Genomic DNA, 17,052 nt, shown 5'->3' on the forward strand with positions numbered 1-17,052 from the left:
TATGAACTACAGTGTAAAAGTATGAGTCATCCATCACTAGTTTTACTGTTTTAATGAGCATTTTCACAGCAGTCATTGTGACATAGTTGAAAAGTAGACAGTATGGAAGCTGCAGGCATTATTAATGACATAAATTGGGGTTTAATTAGGACAAGGTGGTGGCTAAACAAACACTAGTAGACATAATGAAATAAAATATGAAGATACAGAGTGGATCCCACATTTGTGATTCAGCATTTACAGCCCCGCAAAATTCAAGGACATTTGGTCATTCATTTTTTCCTCGCAGAAAATGCAACATTCACTAGGGGTTGGTCATATAAATATGTAATAAAACAGATAAAATGCACAGCATACATGTTCCACTGTTATAGATGCCCACCATTTTTACATTTATGGCTTTATGCTTCATCAAGCCTTGAGATTTCGCACTTTGTTTGGCGCTTCTTGAACGCACCATAGTTGCTGTGGGACGTAAAAGTGAAACTTATACAGTATATAACTTCTCCTTGACTCTGTCCATCGATCATCTTCCGTTATCATCCCACAGTGGTGAGTACCTACTGTATACATTTTATACTTTAAAATGTGTTTAATAACGGTGTGAGGTATATTGAAGAGCTGTGGGGGAGGGTTTTAGAGCTCAATGTGATCGAAAAATTCAAATAAAGAGTCACTCTTATTGCAAATGTTGATCCAAAATCCCAGAAGATCGGAGGATTTGGAGGGGGACGGGTAACAAGCCGTGTGTCAAAAATTGCCATTTTTATGGACGTCTCAGTTACTCGCGGAAAATAAATATTTTGTTTTTATTATAATATAATTAAGACAGATAATAATAACTGACATTTTGACATACTAGTAGTATAACAGAAGAAAGCATGAAATTGGGTTTAATTTGACAAACAAAAACTGAATTTGACAAAAAAAATGTACAAAATCGACATTAAAATATTTTAATGCTATAAAACTATTTATGTAAAATACATTGTAATTAGATTTTATACATATATATATATGTATATACAGTATTACATTACATATAAAATATTTAATTTACTTTTTATATATGTACTATTTTCAACAGTTATATATATACACATAATAATATAATACAAAATATATTCATAGAAAGTTCAATATATCTATTAATTATGCTATATTAGACGGCTAAATGTTCTATTCGGTTCAGCAGCTTTGATGTTTTTTCCTACAATGTTTCAAAACGTTTTACCTTATCTTCAGATATTACCGTATTCCATTAAAGAAGGTTCATTAAATAACGTCATACAGCATAATTATCTTTGAAAAGCTATCTTTTTAAATTCCCATTCATTCATCATCACGTTGGACCTCTTTAGATCATGCAGGTGCACAATAATGATTTCACTGGACAAATTCACTTTATTAAATAACTAAATAACATTTTTGACTTTTTAACAAAGATGGTATGTCGCAATCCGCAAGAGTCCAGATGATCCTTTCTAGTGGTGTAAACACGACTTGCGATTGTATTTAGAACATTTACGTAACAGTTTATTGCACACGCTGGCTAAGTTTCGTTTCCCAATGCTGTGTTTACTTTCGTTTTCCCTTCTCCAAAGCTTTGCCTGAGTGCAGCCTGCTAACATCGACAGAATGCAGATGTCAAGACGCAGCATGGCACTCGTACCCCTGTGGTCCTCCCGTGTTTTCTCCGTGGACGTGGATGGAGGGCCAGTCTACTTTCAAATCCAAAACAAACACCCCGGAAGAGGAGGAAAGGCAGTGAAACGGTTGTTCGACACTAGCATGCAAAAGGACGGCATGTGTTACTCTCTCCTTGTTTCCAGCGATGACAAAATCCGCAAAGCTAAGTTTTACTGGGAACTTGAAGAAAAGCTATTAGGAGAACTTCCTCCGCAGTGTTGTTTATCTCCTATGTGCTCATTCCTGCCTGGCGTCAAGGACTCACTCATAAACGGCTATTTTGTAAAAGATGCCCCCCTTGCAACTGAAAGACTTTTACGACAGTTTGTGCAGCGTGACGACCCCGTGTTGGTGTGTTCATACATGTCAGATGAGGAGAAAGAAGATGGCCCACTGTGGACTCAGCATCTGTGGACGCACGCACAGAATCACTACATTGTACCAGCAGAACCTCCTCAATACCACCCCGCAACGCTCAACATGGTTAACTCTGATGTTTTCTACAGTGTCCAGGAGGCATGTGCTGTTTTAAAGAAGGTAAACTGATGGTGTCGTCACCTAAACACTCATATGCCATATTTCTTTTGCCTGATGTAGTCAATATTAAAAAAAAAACTTCGTTTGTGTAGGCGGCTGTGTAGGTATCCCTCATGAAATGGCCGGTGACGTGTGCTGTGCTGTGAAATGTAAATGTGCAGATTTTGAAAAATGGTACCCTCTTGTGGTCGTGTGGGGCATACCACTTTCTATTGCGTAATAATTTCAGGCAGCGTAATCATCCAAGATTTTAATGTTTTTATTTTATTATTATTTGCATGTTTGATTGTGAGCACAACAACAATACAATTTCATTCAGAATAAAAAAAAAATCTACTACTACAAATAACACTGATAACAAAAAATAACGTATTGAAATAATTCAATCTTGCAATTCAATGCAACATTTTTAATGGTAACACAAATTGTATTTATTAGAATTTCATTACATTGTAAGATAATTTGATATTCTCCTGTTTTTTTCAGTTACTACTACTACTACTAATAATGCACCACAATTTCAATTTCTTGTTACCATTGCAAAGTAACATTATGCATCCTTATGCAAATAACAACATAATATTCACACAGAACATAAGGAAAATATTGAAAAAAAAACCTGCAATGCAGTGTTAACAAAAGTGAGAAAATGGTGTATGTAAACGTAATTGTAGTTGGTTGTCATTTAAACCATTATTATTATTATTATAACTGCATTTAAATAGTTTGGTGACCTCAGCGTTCTACTGACTGCCATTAGTTTATCTCCTTGTGCTTATCTTTAAACAACAAAGAGATTTTTGTGTGCCCTGCAGTGTGCTGACATCATCCCAGAGGCCACATCTGTCCTGGAGCTGCTGCCCAGAAGTGGCGGTGGCGGTGTGGAGGCCAGAAGCGAACCAGACTTCCCTGTTATTGTCGTAGAAGGCCTGGATGCCACAGGTTAATGCTATTAGGCCACAAATAAAGACATGACCACCATGATGTATAGATGTTATGTGAAAGCGATGTTCGCTCCCCGTCTGCTAAAGCTATTATCCCCCCAGTAAGCTTGGCCTAATGGAATATCGTGTATCATGACCTCAGAAGAGGAATGTCGCCCGGAGAATGGTTTATTGAATAGCTCACTCATTCCATAGTCTTTGGCAAGCCTCCTGAAAACCTGCGACCTGGCGCGACTTTTTTAGCTCATCAACTTTTCAACAGTTATAAAATTTTAATGTTTATTCCCTCCCTTTCTTTTCCTTATCACAGGTAAAACCACGTTGACCGAGTCTCTCAGGGATGCACTGGGAGCCACTCTTCTGCAATCCCCTCCTCAGTGCCTCTCCCCCTGGAGGGCTCGCTTTGCTCAAGAGCCCCCCATCATACTCAGAGCCTTCTACGCAGTGGGCAACTACATCACAGCACAACAAATAGTCCACCAAGCCTCCAAGAAACCTGTCATTGTTGACAGGTAAAAGCCAACCAAGAGGTTGCGACCTGAGTGAAGTTCTGCGACCTTTGCCTCACTTGTTAGACATACGAGACAACCAGAGGAGATAATAGCACTATTACCTGTTCTCAGGTTCTGGCACAGCACGGCTGCTTACGCCATCGGAACAGCAGTGAGCGGTTCAGTGTGTGACCTCCCGGCAGAGGGCTCCGAGCTGTACCACTGGCCCAGTGACCTTCTCCAACCCAGTCTGGTTATCCTACTCACCCTGGACCCTGAGGAGAGGAAGAAGAGGCTGCAGGGTAGAGGTCAAGGGAAGACTAAAGAGGAGAATGAGCTAGAACAAAACCAACAATTCAGACTCAGGTAATACAGTAGAATACAGTAATCCCTCGCCACTTCACGCTTCAATTTTCATGGTTTCACTCTATTACGTTTTTCCAAAATTATATTACCGTATTTTCCGGACTATAAGTCGCTCCGGAGTAAAATCGCACCAGCCAAAAATGCACAATGAAGAGGAAAAATAACATAAGTTTAAAAAAATCTTCACTCTGGCCGGTGTTTTCCAAAAGATCTGTTTTTAAGGACAAAAACCTCCGTATGTGTGTGAATGAGAGGCCAAAACGCACAGAAAAACATGCGGTTTTAAAATATCCGTAGTCATGTGGACAGGGCCTTAGGACAGAACCCCCGATGTCACTTCCTGTTTGCCACTCACTCAGCTCCCTTAACGCTGGAACACATTTACAGCAGCAAACACGAGCACAAGTCTCATTTATATCTTAGATGCCTTATTTTCTTTTATTATGTCTACTAGATTGGGTAATAGGAGTGTAAAGATGACTATAGGGGTGTTATCACCTGTCTAGAGGGCTCTAATACCGTATTAGAAGGCCGTAGACAGGTTTTCTATGCTCCAACTACGAAAATATTCCATTTATAAATAAGGAATCCTACTTTGTGGAAATTCACTTATCATAGTCGGCTCTGGAACCAATTAACCGCGATAAACAAGGGATTATTATAGTCCTAAAGTACTGTATCCACAAAAGTGAGCACATCACTCACATTTCTTCAGTTTCTGACCATTTTTCTGTCAGTAATATCACTTGATCAAGCCTTTTCTAACATTTCACACTACAACATAAATAATAAAAGTATGCATTATTCATGCTGATATCGGATCAATATGGGCAGATATTCAAGGCTGCAATATCGGTATTGTATCGCAAGTGGAAATGTAGTATTGGGACACCCGTTTAATAGTTAGCCATGTTTACCATTTATGGTACAACTGGAACGCTGTGGGGCCGGACCTTGTAAGCTCTAAGTGGGGACGTTTCAGATTTCCCAGTAGTCTTTAATGCAACACGTTGCTTTTAATTAAATTGGCAAAGTTGTACATTTGAAACCTTTAACTGATCCATGAGTTCCTTCTTTGGAAATCAAGGGAGATCAATGTATGGCAAATTAAATGGGAAGCAGAAATCTGATCAAAAACAGTGGCAGCGCCCACAGAGACAAACAAAAGTATAGTAAAGGTTTTGGAACCATATGACTATGTTAAGCCATTCTGTGAAATGTAGAATAAAGATTTAGGCTGCCAAACAGCAAAGCCAACAGTCAAATTGTCTGTCAAAGTTGTCAGCCATGATTTTTGTTCTCAACTTGACTTCCCTGATAAGCTCCATGTGGGATACTTCTTATTTCCCAGTAGTCTCGAACGCATCATTTTATAACATTTTGAGGTGTTTCACCAACAGTGATGAAATATACAATAATGTTATCAGAGCTGACCCAACTATGTTCAGAGTCGGAACGGCAGGTCAGCTCGGTGTGCATCTTATCCATCAAACGCTTAATCAATTACTTTTCTGTGTGAGGGGACGCAGCAGCTGATGAGGAAGAGCAGGTGATTAGTTGTCGAAGCGTTGTGCTCCATTAAAGCAAGTCTAAACTCAACAGTCACGGCCGGGGCGAGTGGGCCCCTGCGCAGACAGGTCGATGGCTGCTTTCATTCATCTTTTCTCCTGACATAATGGCCTTTCCACATGGGACAGCCAGATGTTGGGCCAGCACAATTAGAAAATGGAGGAGAGATCGTGCAGACTTGGTCAATCACTATCACAAGGACTCATTTGTCTCTGGAAATGGCGATGTTCTAGGCCATCTGTGCTGTTTCTTTTCTCATATATTTCAAGGATGTTGCGCAATTTATCAATGTCTTCACTGTTCACCATCACTGCGAGACTCACTCAGCGTTATCTCAACACTGACTATTGATGTAAAGTGCTCTTTGCTTGGAATGCTATTTGTTGACAAATGCATTTCCGTGTGTGTTTACAGAGTGGAGGAGGCTTACAGAAGAATCAGTGGTCCAACTTGCATCAGCGTGGACGCTAGCTCCTCTGCAGAGCAAGTGCTCCAACAAGTGCTGCTTTTAATTAAGGCCAAATGCCACTTGTAAACAGCTCTCTTGCTTGTGATAGGCCTCTGAGCATTAAGTGGATGCAGTATCGCTTCTGACCACTGGGTGCCAGTAAAGTGACATCAATAAGAAGTATGGTGGCCAAATAGGAATGAAGCAAGGGGACACTACTGTCAAAGGGGTAAGAGGGGTCAGTCTTCCAGTCACAGATACATATTCATGCACACTCACACACACACTATTCCTGAAAAGAAGAGTGCATTTATAACTACTGTTATGAGTGTTCCAAAATCACATTGAGTATCCATCAGGCAGCCTCTTGTGCACAGGACAGCACTGAGGATAAGGACTAATGTATATAAGCACCAATCACTTAAGCTCCGTGTGCAAGAGCAGTTGAAATACACAGCAGAATTGGGACTTCAATGTAACAACAGAAATATTACTTTTAACTGTGAGAACATCGGGTTTGAGTTCAGTGCAAATACAACTAAATCTGGTGTCCTTATCTCGCTGGCTGTGACTACAGTGCATAGAAAGTGAACATACTCCAATTAAAATGCCAGTTTGTTCTTTAATCATTTAGTATTTTATGGTTGGAGTCAGTGAACATGACACAACTTAGCTTGGCAATATTGCTTGCAGGAGTGTTTCAAATTGATCAATTTACGGCAGGGGTGTCCAAAGTTTGGCCCGGGAGCCATTTGTGGCTTTGTGGTTGTTTTCAATGGCCGGCGGCACATTGTAGGAATAAAATTAAACCTGAAAAACAGAAAAATAGAGCAACAAGGCACAATGTAAAGAGAAACGCTGAAATGTTTATACTAATAAAGAATAATAAAACAAAGCTTTGTTAATATATAGAATGTTTCTTTTCAATCCTTTTTACATTTTGAAAAAACAATAATAATAAAAGTGGCAACCCGCGTACTTTTCATTTTCAGTATGAAGCCCGCAGTGGAAAAACTTTGGACACCCCTGGTTTATGAGATATTTGGTGCACAGCCCACCTGCAGGTCCAATAGATTTTCTATTGGATTTAGGTCTAGTCTCTGGCAAGATATGCCTCAAAATAAAACCAAAAACTAAAAAATGTGGCCCCTTAAACCATCATTATGTGTGAAGTCAGCAAATACTGTAAGACTTATGCTCAGTGAGCTCAGTGGGATGAATTTACCAAGGGTATCACGGCAAAGGGGCGAGTGTGATGACAACCATACAATTGTAAATGGAACTTCCTCCAACGTAGGTAAGGCTCTAGCGGCCCATGGAGTACAATATGAGCAATATAATTAAATACCATAAGGCTTTATTAATTCCTGCACGGCCTATAAAAACATCAGTAGGTGAAAGTTTGTTGTGCAAACACCTTTCTGTTGTGTGTCAGGTGTCTTGAAATGGTGAGTTATTTTTTAATATTTTTTTTACTTTGGGAAATTTGCTACTTCAATACAACCAGCATCAGTTGGAGTACGCACAGTATGTTTTTAACTGAAGATTATTATGTTAAAGGAATAATAGTGATCTTGTATTGGATCTACTACTAGTGCAGGTGTATGTAATATAGTGAGTGAACAGTGGGACTACAGGATGTGGGCGCAGGTGAACATGAATGTTCACCCACTACACAAGCAAGTCCATTTAGCAGGAGCACATACTGTAAGTCATTTATACAGGGAGGAAGTGTATATTTCGCCTATGTGATGGGAAGATTAATTGGGGGTTTTAGTAATTATGAGCTTGGCAAAGCCGGGGGCTGCACAAGACAGAGTGACCCATCTCTTTCACTGTGATGCATCAGCAGCATGCCAACCACCGCAGACCCTATTCATATGGCAATTAATGGAGCGCTGTATATCAATGTCATTCCACCGCTCCCCCACGTAAGCGCAAGGATTATTCCTTACTCCAATTACGCTGCTGTAGATGCAAAACTTACTATCACATGCAATCAGTAAAATAAGGTGTTTAGTGAGTATGCATTCCTGCACATCACTGTATAGTTTATTGAATTCATTAGTCACCGGCCGCCTGGCAACACATTGGATGTGCTGTGTGAGACAAAATGAAGGCAGAGTTTTTGATAGCTGCTAACACAGTGGCCTCCTTCTCAAGAGAGGTTAAATTTATGAAGTAGGGGAGCAAAGCAATTAGGCTTTATACCATACATCATGTCTGAATGTAAAGCAGTGTGTCTGCGTGTGTGTGGCGAGGGCCATATTTCCATGTCAAATATAGCTCTGCTTTGTTATTCTTGGCAACAAAAAGTGAGCAGTTATATCACGCCATGACTACCCTACTACAAGTACAAAATGACTTTACATAGAACATGATCACCATACATTACAAGAACAATTAAATGATTACTTATGCATTTGTAAATAGTGTTTTGTTTTTTCAAAGTTTTGTCAGAGGGATGAGAAATAGAAACACGCACGACATAGCTTTGTGTCAAAACAATCCACTTCCAATCTGCGAGCATTCCAACACCACTCAAGTATTCTGGTTGACTTCCAGGTTGTTGTAATTTCAACATTTTTTTCTATAGAAAATAATGTAAAGTGACTTTGTTTTGTCAAGGCTCTAACTGTACAGGCAAGGTAACCTTTAATTAACTGGCATGCATGTGTAAAGCCACGTTTACATTGCATGCATTTTGTCCCCGCAGTAGTACGCAATTTTGCGTGCCAATGAGTAAACTGGTCGTAAACAGGTGCACAAGCACAAGTGCAGCCGGTCTGTGCTGACACTGGGTAAAAATTGATTCTGCGTTGTGTTCTTTGACGTTTGAGTGACGAGGAGACAGCTGCAGTTCTCTTGCCAGCCAGAGGGGGCGTTTATTATCGTGCACAATATGTAAAATGTACAGCAAGCTGAATAAGCTTCATGCACACGTCTCCTCTCCTCAGCACTCGAGAAGGCGACGGCCGCATTTTAAACAAAATATACCAAAAGACGGAGCCCACATACCTGTCCACAACATATGAAATGTACAGCAACCTGGATAAGCTTCATGCACACGTCTCCTAAAAAAAGAAAACCACATGAAAAACGAACTCCCCAAAACTAGCTTAATTAACAGCAATAACTTTCGTGACTTGTCTTCAAATGCTGTACATAATACAGAGAGCACACAATGGCATGAAATGTCTCTTATATTCATATTAACACATTAAAACATTGTTGCCACCAGACTAACATACCTGTCCTCAGCAGTCCAGAAGGCGACTGAAACGGAGCGCGCCAAAATGGCAGGAAATGACATCACAGCGATGTCAAAGTTCACACACACACAAAAAAATGCAAATAAAATAAAGACTGCCCCAAAAAAGGTCAATATAACAACAGATACATACAGTATGTGAGAAATGAAAAATGAATTATTGGTGAAATTAAATTAACTGAATTAACATCGGTTACACAAGTCTAACGTTTAGTGTTGACTTTTGATGCGTTTCAAGAAAATTTTCGTTACACCACTACTGTAATGGCCTTATCACCTAGCTCTCTAAACGAGCTGCAAAACAGCTGCAGTACATCCAGAATGCTGCTGCTCGAGTCCTGACTAGAACCAGCAAATATGACCATATTAGTCAGTGCTTACATCTCTGCACTGGTTTGCTGTTGCTCAGAGAATAGACTTTCAAACAGCTCTGCTTGTGTACAAATCTTTTCATGGTCTTGCGCCAAAGTACATCTCTTGTACATGATCGAGCCACATGAACCAACTCGGATTCTGAGAAGCTCAGGAAGAGGTCTTCTGCGGGTGCCGAGAGTCAGGAATCAACACGATGAGGCTGCGTTTCAGCCAAAATCTGGAACAGTCTTCCAGCCACTGCCTCAACTTTGGAAGTGTCGAAATCCAGGCTGAAAACACGTCTATTCAACAGTGCATATGACAACTGAAAGTATTTTATCTGCACTTCTCACTTTTAATTGGGGTTGGGCATCGAGTCTCAAGCATCCGTGGGAACCGGGACTAACATTTCGATTCTCCCGGGATCGTTCAAATGATTTAGTTGGATTCCTAGATTTGATACACACTTGGCCAACTGGAAGAAATAGCTGCGAGCACCAGCGAAGAAGCCGGCCGGCGAGTACCAGCGAGAAAGAAGCAGCTAAAAAGTTTGCTCACACATTCATGGTGTAGAAATAACACATTACCTTGTCTTGGTGTGATGTGATGCGCTACGTCGGACTTCCTCTAAGCAGTCAGAATCAGGGAAGTCAAAACAATACATGACGTCTGTCTCATGCCAATGTAAGCCCGGGTTTACCGACGCCGGCTGATTTCGAAGTTGGGTGTATATAAATGACAGGCGGTACGGCTAGGCAAGTTTATTATTGGCACAGTACATCTGTTAGCAGCAGTCAATGGGCCTTCACAACACAACACACTTCTGGTCTTCAAAATAAGAGCGGTTTCGGCTATATCCTGTTGACCTGTGTTCACAAAATTGGGGTTTCATAAAAAATAGCTTACACATTGAGGCAGCAAACAAAGTATAGTACTTTTCAAAAGTAAACATCTTTTGTGAAAGTGTACTCCTGTAAAAATAAACTTCATAGCATTTCTATTCAAGTTGAATGGTTTGATATTTATATACTGGTTGAAAATAGCCCTGTAAGAAATTCATATTCAACTTGATGAAAAGTTCATGTCATGAAACAATTCATGGGGTGGAAGTTCAGACATTCCATTCAAAAAGAACTCTCATTTAAACCATGCAAACTTTTATGACCATGCCTCTAAAAAGCATTGGAATCGAGAATCATTAGGAACTGGAATCGAAACGAGGGACCGGATCCTGAATCGTTCAAATTCAAACGATGTCCAACCCTACTTTTATTTATTTATTTTTTAAATGGAATTTTATGAATGATTTTTAGTTTTATGATGTGATTACCCTTCTTTTCTGTAAAGCACTTTGAATTACCTTGTGTTCTATTAAAAAAAAAAAAAAAAAAAAAACATGCCTTGCCTTGCCCTCTACAAATTTAGCAATATGTGCTGTTGGAGTTTCCAGTGATGTTTGACTTTAGAGGTTCCACTCCATGTGCAAAAATCAAGGCCACGTTTATGTCCAAAACAGCAGGATCTGTCTAAGGTCTTGGCTAACACACACATACCTCCTCACCCTGCACAGGGCCACTTTGCACTACACTCCTCAGCTTCAATATTTCATCTGCACAACAGAGCAGGAGCAGCGGTGAGGAGGAAAGCCCTCCATGAAATAATTAAAGATCCAGCGGGGATGCGGCAGCACAGCAGCCGCCGTCCCGTCCTAAGTAATAGATCAAATGAAAGCTGTCCCTCAGATCATTAATAATGAGTGGGGTATGGAGAATTGAACTTGAGGGGTTGCGGGGGACTAAAAAAGGGGGAGGCATGGGGGTTGGTATAGATTGGGCATGCACAAGGTGTTTATATACTGTATGTGTGTGTGTGTGCGTGTTTGGGTTTGAATAGTCGTCTGGTTCCCCTGGCAAAGAACCCAAGCGGGCCTCACTTGGCTGCCACATGAAGCAGCATGGCAAGAGGAGTCATGCATATGATTTGGCACCAATAGTCTGCCACAGCCCACAGCCATGTCTGTCAAATAATGCACCCCGCCCTTGTCAAATAAGCATCATCCTGCATAGTGCATGCTAGCAGGATACAGTAATCAGTCCAAGTACTGAGTGATGCTGACTTGTGAAAGGGGCAGAGGGATTTGATGGGGCACCAACCACTTAGGAAAGCTATGCTCCACATAAAACTACAGTAAGATTTATTAGTGTAAGGAGTATTAAGGCCACACTGAAAAGGGGGGAAAAAAAAGCTGTAATGTTACAAGACAACAACTGTAATCTCAGGAGAATAGAGTTTTAGTTTTAGTTTTAGTTTTGATTAAATGTTAAAATTCCCACATGGACCTTAGTGTAATGATATGTTCTTTGTGGCGTCAATACTATACTACTCAGTATTTTTCAGTCAGTAATTTCACTAAAACGGCACTGATGTATAAATGTATGTAGTAGCAAATGCATCTAGTGACATACTGTACATCAACAGAACTGCTTGGTATTTTTTAAAATATATTTTTTATTTTATGTTATATATTTTTATTTTATTTATCTTTACATTTACATTTAAATTAAAAACAAATATATAATTAAAAAAATGCTCATTATTGGGTGTCCGTAGGTAAATTAAAATGAATAAATATGTAAAATAACCACGCCCACATTTTTTATTTTTATGACAAACATGGGGCGGGTACCATTGTGCCCCTGCACAGAGAGAGTCAGGAACAGACACATACTAAGGAAGTTAATTAAAAAAATACAGTATAAGGAACATACTGTACATATTCATTTTGCAAGTTGAATCACATACTACAAAGAAGGTAAAACAGCACCCTCTGGAGGGTACGGCCATCCTTGCCCCGAATGCAGGGTCAATAGTGCCTCTATATTTAAAAGCATACTTTAAAAAAGTCTATTTTGTACAAAAGTATGAACTGGCTTCGTCATACCTGAATCATCCCTTAGTTACGCAATTATACCTACATTTAGACCAGTGAACAAAAAGAAAAAAAACATATTTCAAATCTGCTGTGCTAACTTCAGTTATGTCATTGCCAAAATCAATTGTAATGAGTCTGGGGAGAGTAAAAAATCCCACAAAATATACTCCATAAAATCAGTGTTTTGGGGACTATGGGGCTCACTGTGTTACACTTTACAAACCTCTGCTCTAACAAGCAACAATGTAGAAGAAGTCATGCAAGTATTTATCATTATGAGTAACAGTACAAGTAATATTAGCAGCAGTCTCACATTGCAATGCATATCATTATATGCTGTATGAAAATGAAATGTGCCCCGAGTCAACTTTTGTTGGTTTTGTTGTTCATTTAGTGCAGCCTAAATGCAGTCAAGTTGAAATTGAATTAAGGTGGGATAGGGTAGAGGAGGAAGGGAGTGGGCGTTAAAAGAGAGCTGCTGCCCACGGTGCAGTCTGTGGGTTTAACTTCCTCCAGAGTCCTCCAGCTGGCAGACACAACATCCTCCCCAAATACAGCTTCATCTGTCACGTTTCCCTAGCAGATTTGCTAAATATTCACCAACCAACAGGAAACTCTAAAACACCCTCTGCATTGTGTGTAAATGCATTATACAATATTGGATTATAATATAATGAATGACTGCAAAAAACATAATTCCAAAGTGTATTTAAGATTGTATTTTGTGTTTAGAATTAAAACAACTTGTTTAATCGCCATCACTTTTGGGATGCATAACTAAAAATAAAGAGTAATCAACACTTTAATGACTAAAATTACAGTAGAGGCAACTTCTGCCAGGGCTGAACAATTCTAATTTGGATCAGCAACAAACGCATTACGTATAACGAAATCTCATATAAAAATACAAAAAATACCCATACAAAAATGTGTATATGTGCATTGAAATCATCACCAACACAATTGGAAACACAGCACAGCAATCAGCCAGAATTTAGCTCAGGAAGGTTAGTCTGCATGTTCTTCATCCACTCCACGGGTCCCATCATTACCCCCACTTTCCTCCCTTCCACACGTGCCCCCCAGTGGCTGCACACATTAACACGCTACAAGCATACTCACTGCTACCACTTCCTCCCTCTGAACACAGCAGGTGGTGGCAGACGCCCCACCGCCACTCCCCGTGAATGGCGGCTGCTGACTGAGCCTGAACTGATCGGCGGGGAAATGTTTTTGAAAAACATAAAGCAAAGTGAAGAATGAGGCAAGAAAAAGAAATAAGAGAAAAGAAAGCCAAGTTGTCAAAAAACATGTATAATTCAAGCTTCTTGTTTTTATCCTGATGTCACGGTTTCCAAATGAGCAAGGCCCAGATAAAGCATACGTGCCACGGTTCAACACAATCCATTTTTAAACACTGGTCTACCTCTATCATGTTGAGATGTAGTCTTCTTCAATCAATTTCCTGTACGAAATCGTAGAAATCGTAGAAGATCAAACTGTCGCCATGATGAAATAACCTTTTAACATTGCAAACTGTCTTACAAGTGTAAAAATAAGTTATCCACTCTCAATATTAAACCATAATATCTACTCTACCTTTGATGACAATCGATGGATGAAATAACGCTTGGGATTTCTGTTCGCTTTTACTTCAATTGCATTGTGTTCTTAATAATATAATATTTGTGGCGATAGCCATATTGTACTGAGCAGCCATGACAAGGACACACATACTTACTCCTTTTCTACACTCAGTTTAAATTTAAAGTTCAAGTTCTATTGTTGTGATCATTCAATATAAGATCAAATTAGAAAAGCGGTTGCATTCACAATCCAAACTTAAAGAAATAAATGATACAGGGTGTCCCAAAATATGACATACAGCAATTCCTCGTTTATCGAGGTTAATTGGTTCCAGACCTGACCGCGATAAGTGAATTACAGGAATATTTTTGTAGTTATGGCGTAGAAAACACGTTTATGATCTTGTAAATACATTTTTTAACATTATTAGCGCTCTCTAGACATGAAATAACACCCATATAGTCACCTTTACATTCAGATTACCTAATATAGCAGATATAATCAAAGAAAATAAACCATTTAAAACATATAAATAAAACTTGTGCTCATATGTGTCGCAGTAAATGTTTAATACCAGAGCAGAATGGGTGGCGGACAGGATGTGATGCCAGGGGTCCAGAGTTGAGTTTTAGCTTGTTGTGGGTTATGGCCGCAACAGTAGCATGTGTTATTATTATGTTATTATTATTGTGCCTGTTACAAGATAATTTAAACCTGCAATAAAAGCCTGTTGCTCTGGCGATCGAGTCTGGTGCTTTTCTCACCGAACAATTACTGACACCTAGTGACCAATGTAGAATACCAGGTTCACAATTTGAATCGTCTTCTCGGCTTATATTTGTATTTTAGTTCATTTAGCCATTTTTATGCTTGAAAATGCTTAATTTAGGCAAAAAATACATACAATTTGCTTAAATATGCATATTTTTTGACTAATCATGGGCCGTATTCAACTACAAAACAGCTTCACTTATTAATTTATATATGTTTGCAAAACCGTGATAGAGTGAAGCTGCAAAATTGGAACCACGATGTGGTGAGGGATGACTGTCATTTGAAATACAGTGAAACCTAATCATTATTCTGTTCCAGAAGGTCTGACACTAACCGAAATGGATGCTAACCAACTACATTTTGCCCATAGGAAATAAGTAAATGACATTAATGCTTTCCAGAAAGCCACTAATGTTAACACAAAACACATTTTTCAAGTTTTGCAAATGCAGATGTTGATTTTACAACCGATTTCACAAAGCTTCGCAAACCACCTGTGACATCCAACTCCTGCCAAACACCCTGTAGTATGTCTTGCGTAACATTCGTTTTTTTTCGCATGTCATTATTGTATGCTTGCTTGATGATCAGTAAAACAGCTTACAAAATTTTACTTGACGACAGAATCAAAATTACACCATGACCCGTTTTGGGTTCGTTAAGATGCTGCTTGACAGCAGTTCAAACTCTTGAGTTTTGTGTGACTTTTCCCTGAAATTGTTGATTTGTTTGACTGTGTTCCACATGAGTGGTCCCACTGTACTGGTACTGTTAATGTTCAGTATCACATATCCAGCTCGTGCTCTTGTTCAGATGTTTTTAGGTGCAGTATGACTGCAAGAGCCCTCGCCAGTTTTGCCTGGCGGCTGTTGGGGAGGCTTCACCAGGAACGGTTAAATATTTAAACACCGCTGCGAGATCTCATTAAAGACAGCGCATCGGCCCCCGTGAGGCCCGCACTCCCTTCACAGACTCCCCCCGAAACCCAGTTAGAACCCAGCCGAGTGTGACACGGAACAGTTATTGTCTATTTACTGCATAGGACTTGTGATAAATCATCACATCCTGTCAAACAAAAGACGGCAGCTGGCAGTCTGCCCGACTGGAGTGCTAAGTCGTCATATCTGGGCGGGAAATGATTGAGATTCCGTTGTGTTTTGACAGCTGCAGACACGCGGAAATGTGCCAGAGACAAAATAACATGACAACAATGCCAGGCTAATATTTCCATAACACACATATGGAAACAAGGCAGAGAACAAACTTTCTTTTCTCTGGAGTCATCTTGCATTCTCACAAAAATACGGGCAATTATTCCAACACTATTGGAGGTGGTGTTGACGGTGGTGGGGGGGGATCTTCCTATTTTTATCCTTGCTGCCCTCTCAAATAAATTGACTTCCTGTGGTGAACTTGGATTTTTCCTTGTGTGCCATGTTTTCTTCCACACCCCCCAAGCCCATCCAAACACAATAATACCATCTTTCTTCCCCCGAGAGGAATAAATCAAAGCAAACGTTCTGCGTTCAGCTCAGCTTGTGCATCTTTTTTCTCATACTTGAAAATGGTTTATTTTGGTTACACGTCCATTAATGCTTCAGCGTGTTTCCTACCTCACAAGCACACAGGCAAAAAGAAAGAAAACAACTCATTTTCTCATTGGCCTTTGATTCTACCTCTCATTTGAATATAGTCACTGAACTGAAGTCATGCGTGACATCACCAAACACACCAAGCACGGAGCTCAGTTCAGCGAGCACGTTTTGCTTTTTCTTTGGCTTTTTGCAACACTTGGGTTGTGAACTTGTAATAAGGTTATGGTTGCAATTATAACTTCAAAGCCATATAGATGTATAACTGCCTCATTGTCTTACTACATGAATACCCCCTGCATTTTAATATTTAACAGTTGCCACTAACTTACTTACTTATAACAAGGAGAAAAGCTGCTAACTAGAAAAAAAGAAAGCATGCGACTTAAGGAAGCAGGGAAAAATGTACGGCAATTCGCACCCCAACTGCAAAATCTACATCAAGTTAATGTAAGGAAGCCAAAGGACTTGTTGTCAAAGACATAACGGAACTAGGCT

General features: G+C 39.7%; 1 protein-coding gene across 1 annotated transcript; it reads left to right on the forward strand.

Annotated features, from left to right (window-relative positions):
• The first annotated feature begins 542 nt into the window (after positions 1–542).
• On the forward strand, positions 543–11,423 carry cmpk2 (cytidine monophosphate (UMP-CMP) kinase 2, mitochondrial). The gene is made up of 6 exons (XM_054796764.1): positions 543–552; positions 1,605–2,226; positions 3,042–3,168; positions 3,481–3,682; positions 3,794–4,027; positions 6,011–11,423. The coding sequence occupies exons 2-6, from the start codon at positions 1,639–1,641 to the stop codon at positions 6,129–6,131; spliced, it is 1,272 nt and encodes a 423-aa protein (XP_054652739.1). The 5' UTR covers positions 543–552; positions 1,605–1,638; the 3' UTR covers positions 6,132–11,423.
• The last annotated feature ends 5,629 nt before the right edge of the window (positions 11,424–17,052 follow it).

Source organism: Dunckerocampus dactyliophorus, chromosome 13 (genome assembly GCF_027744805.1).
Source record: "Dunckerocampus dactyliophorus isolate RoL2022-P2 chromosome 13, RoL_Ddac_1.1, whole genome shotgun sequence".
Lineage (NCBI taxonomy): Eukaryota > Metazoa > Chordata > Actinopteri > Syngnathiformes > Syngnathidae > Dunckerocampus > Dunckerocampus dactyliophorus.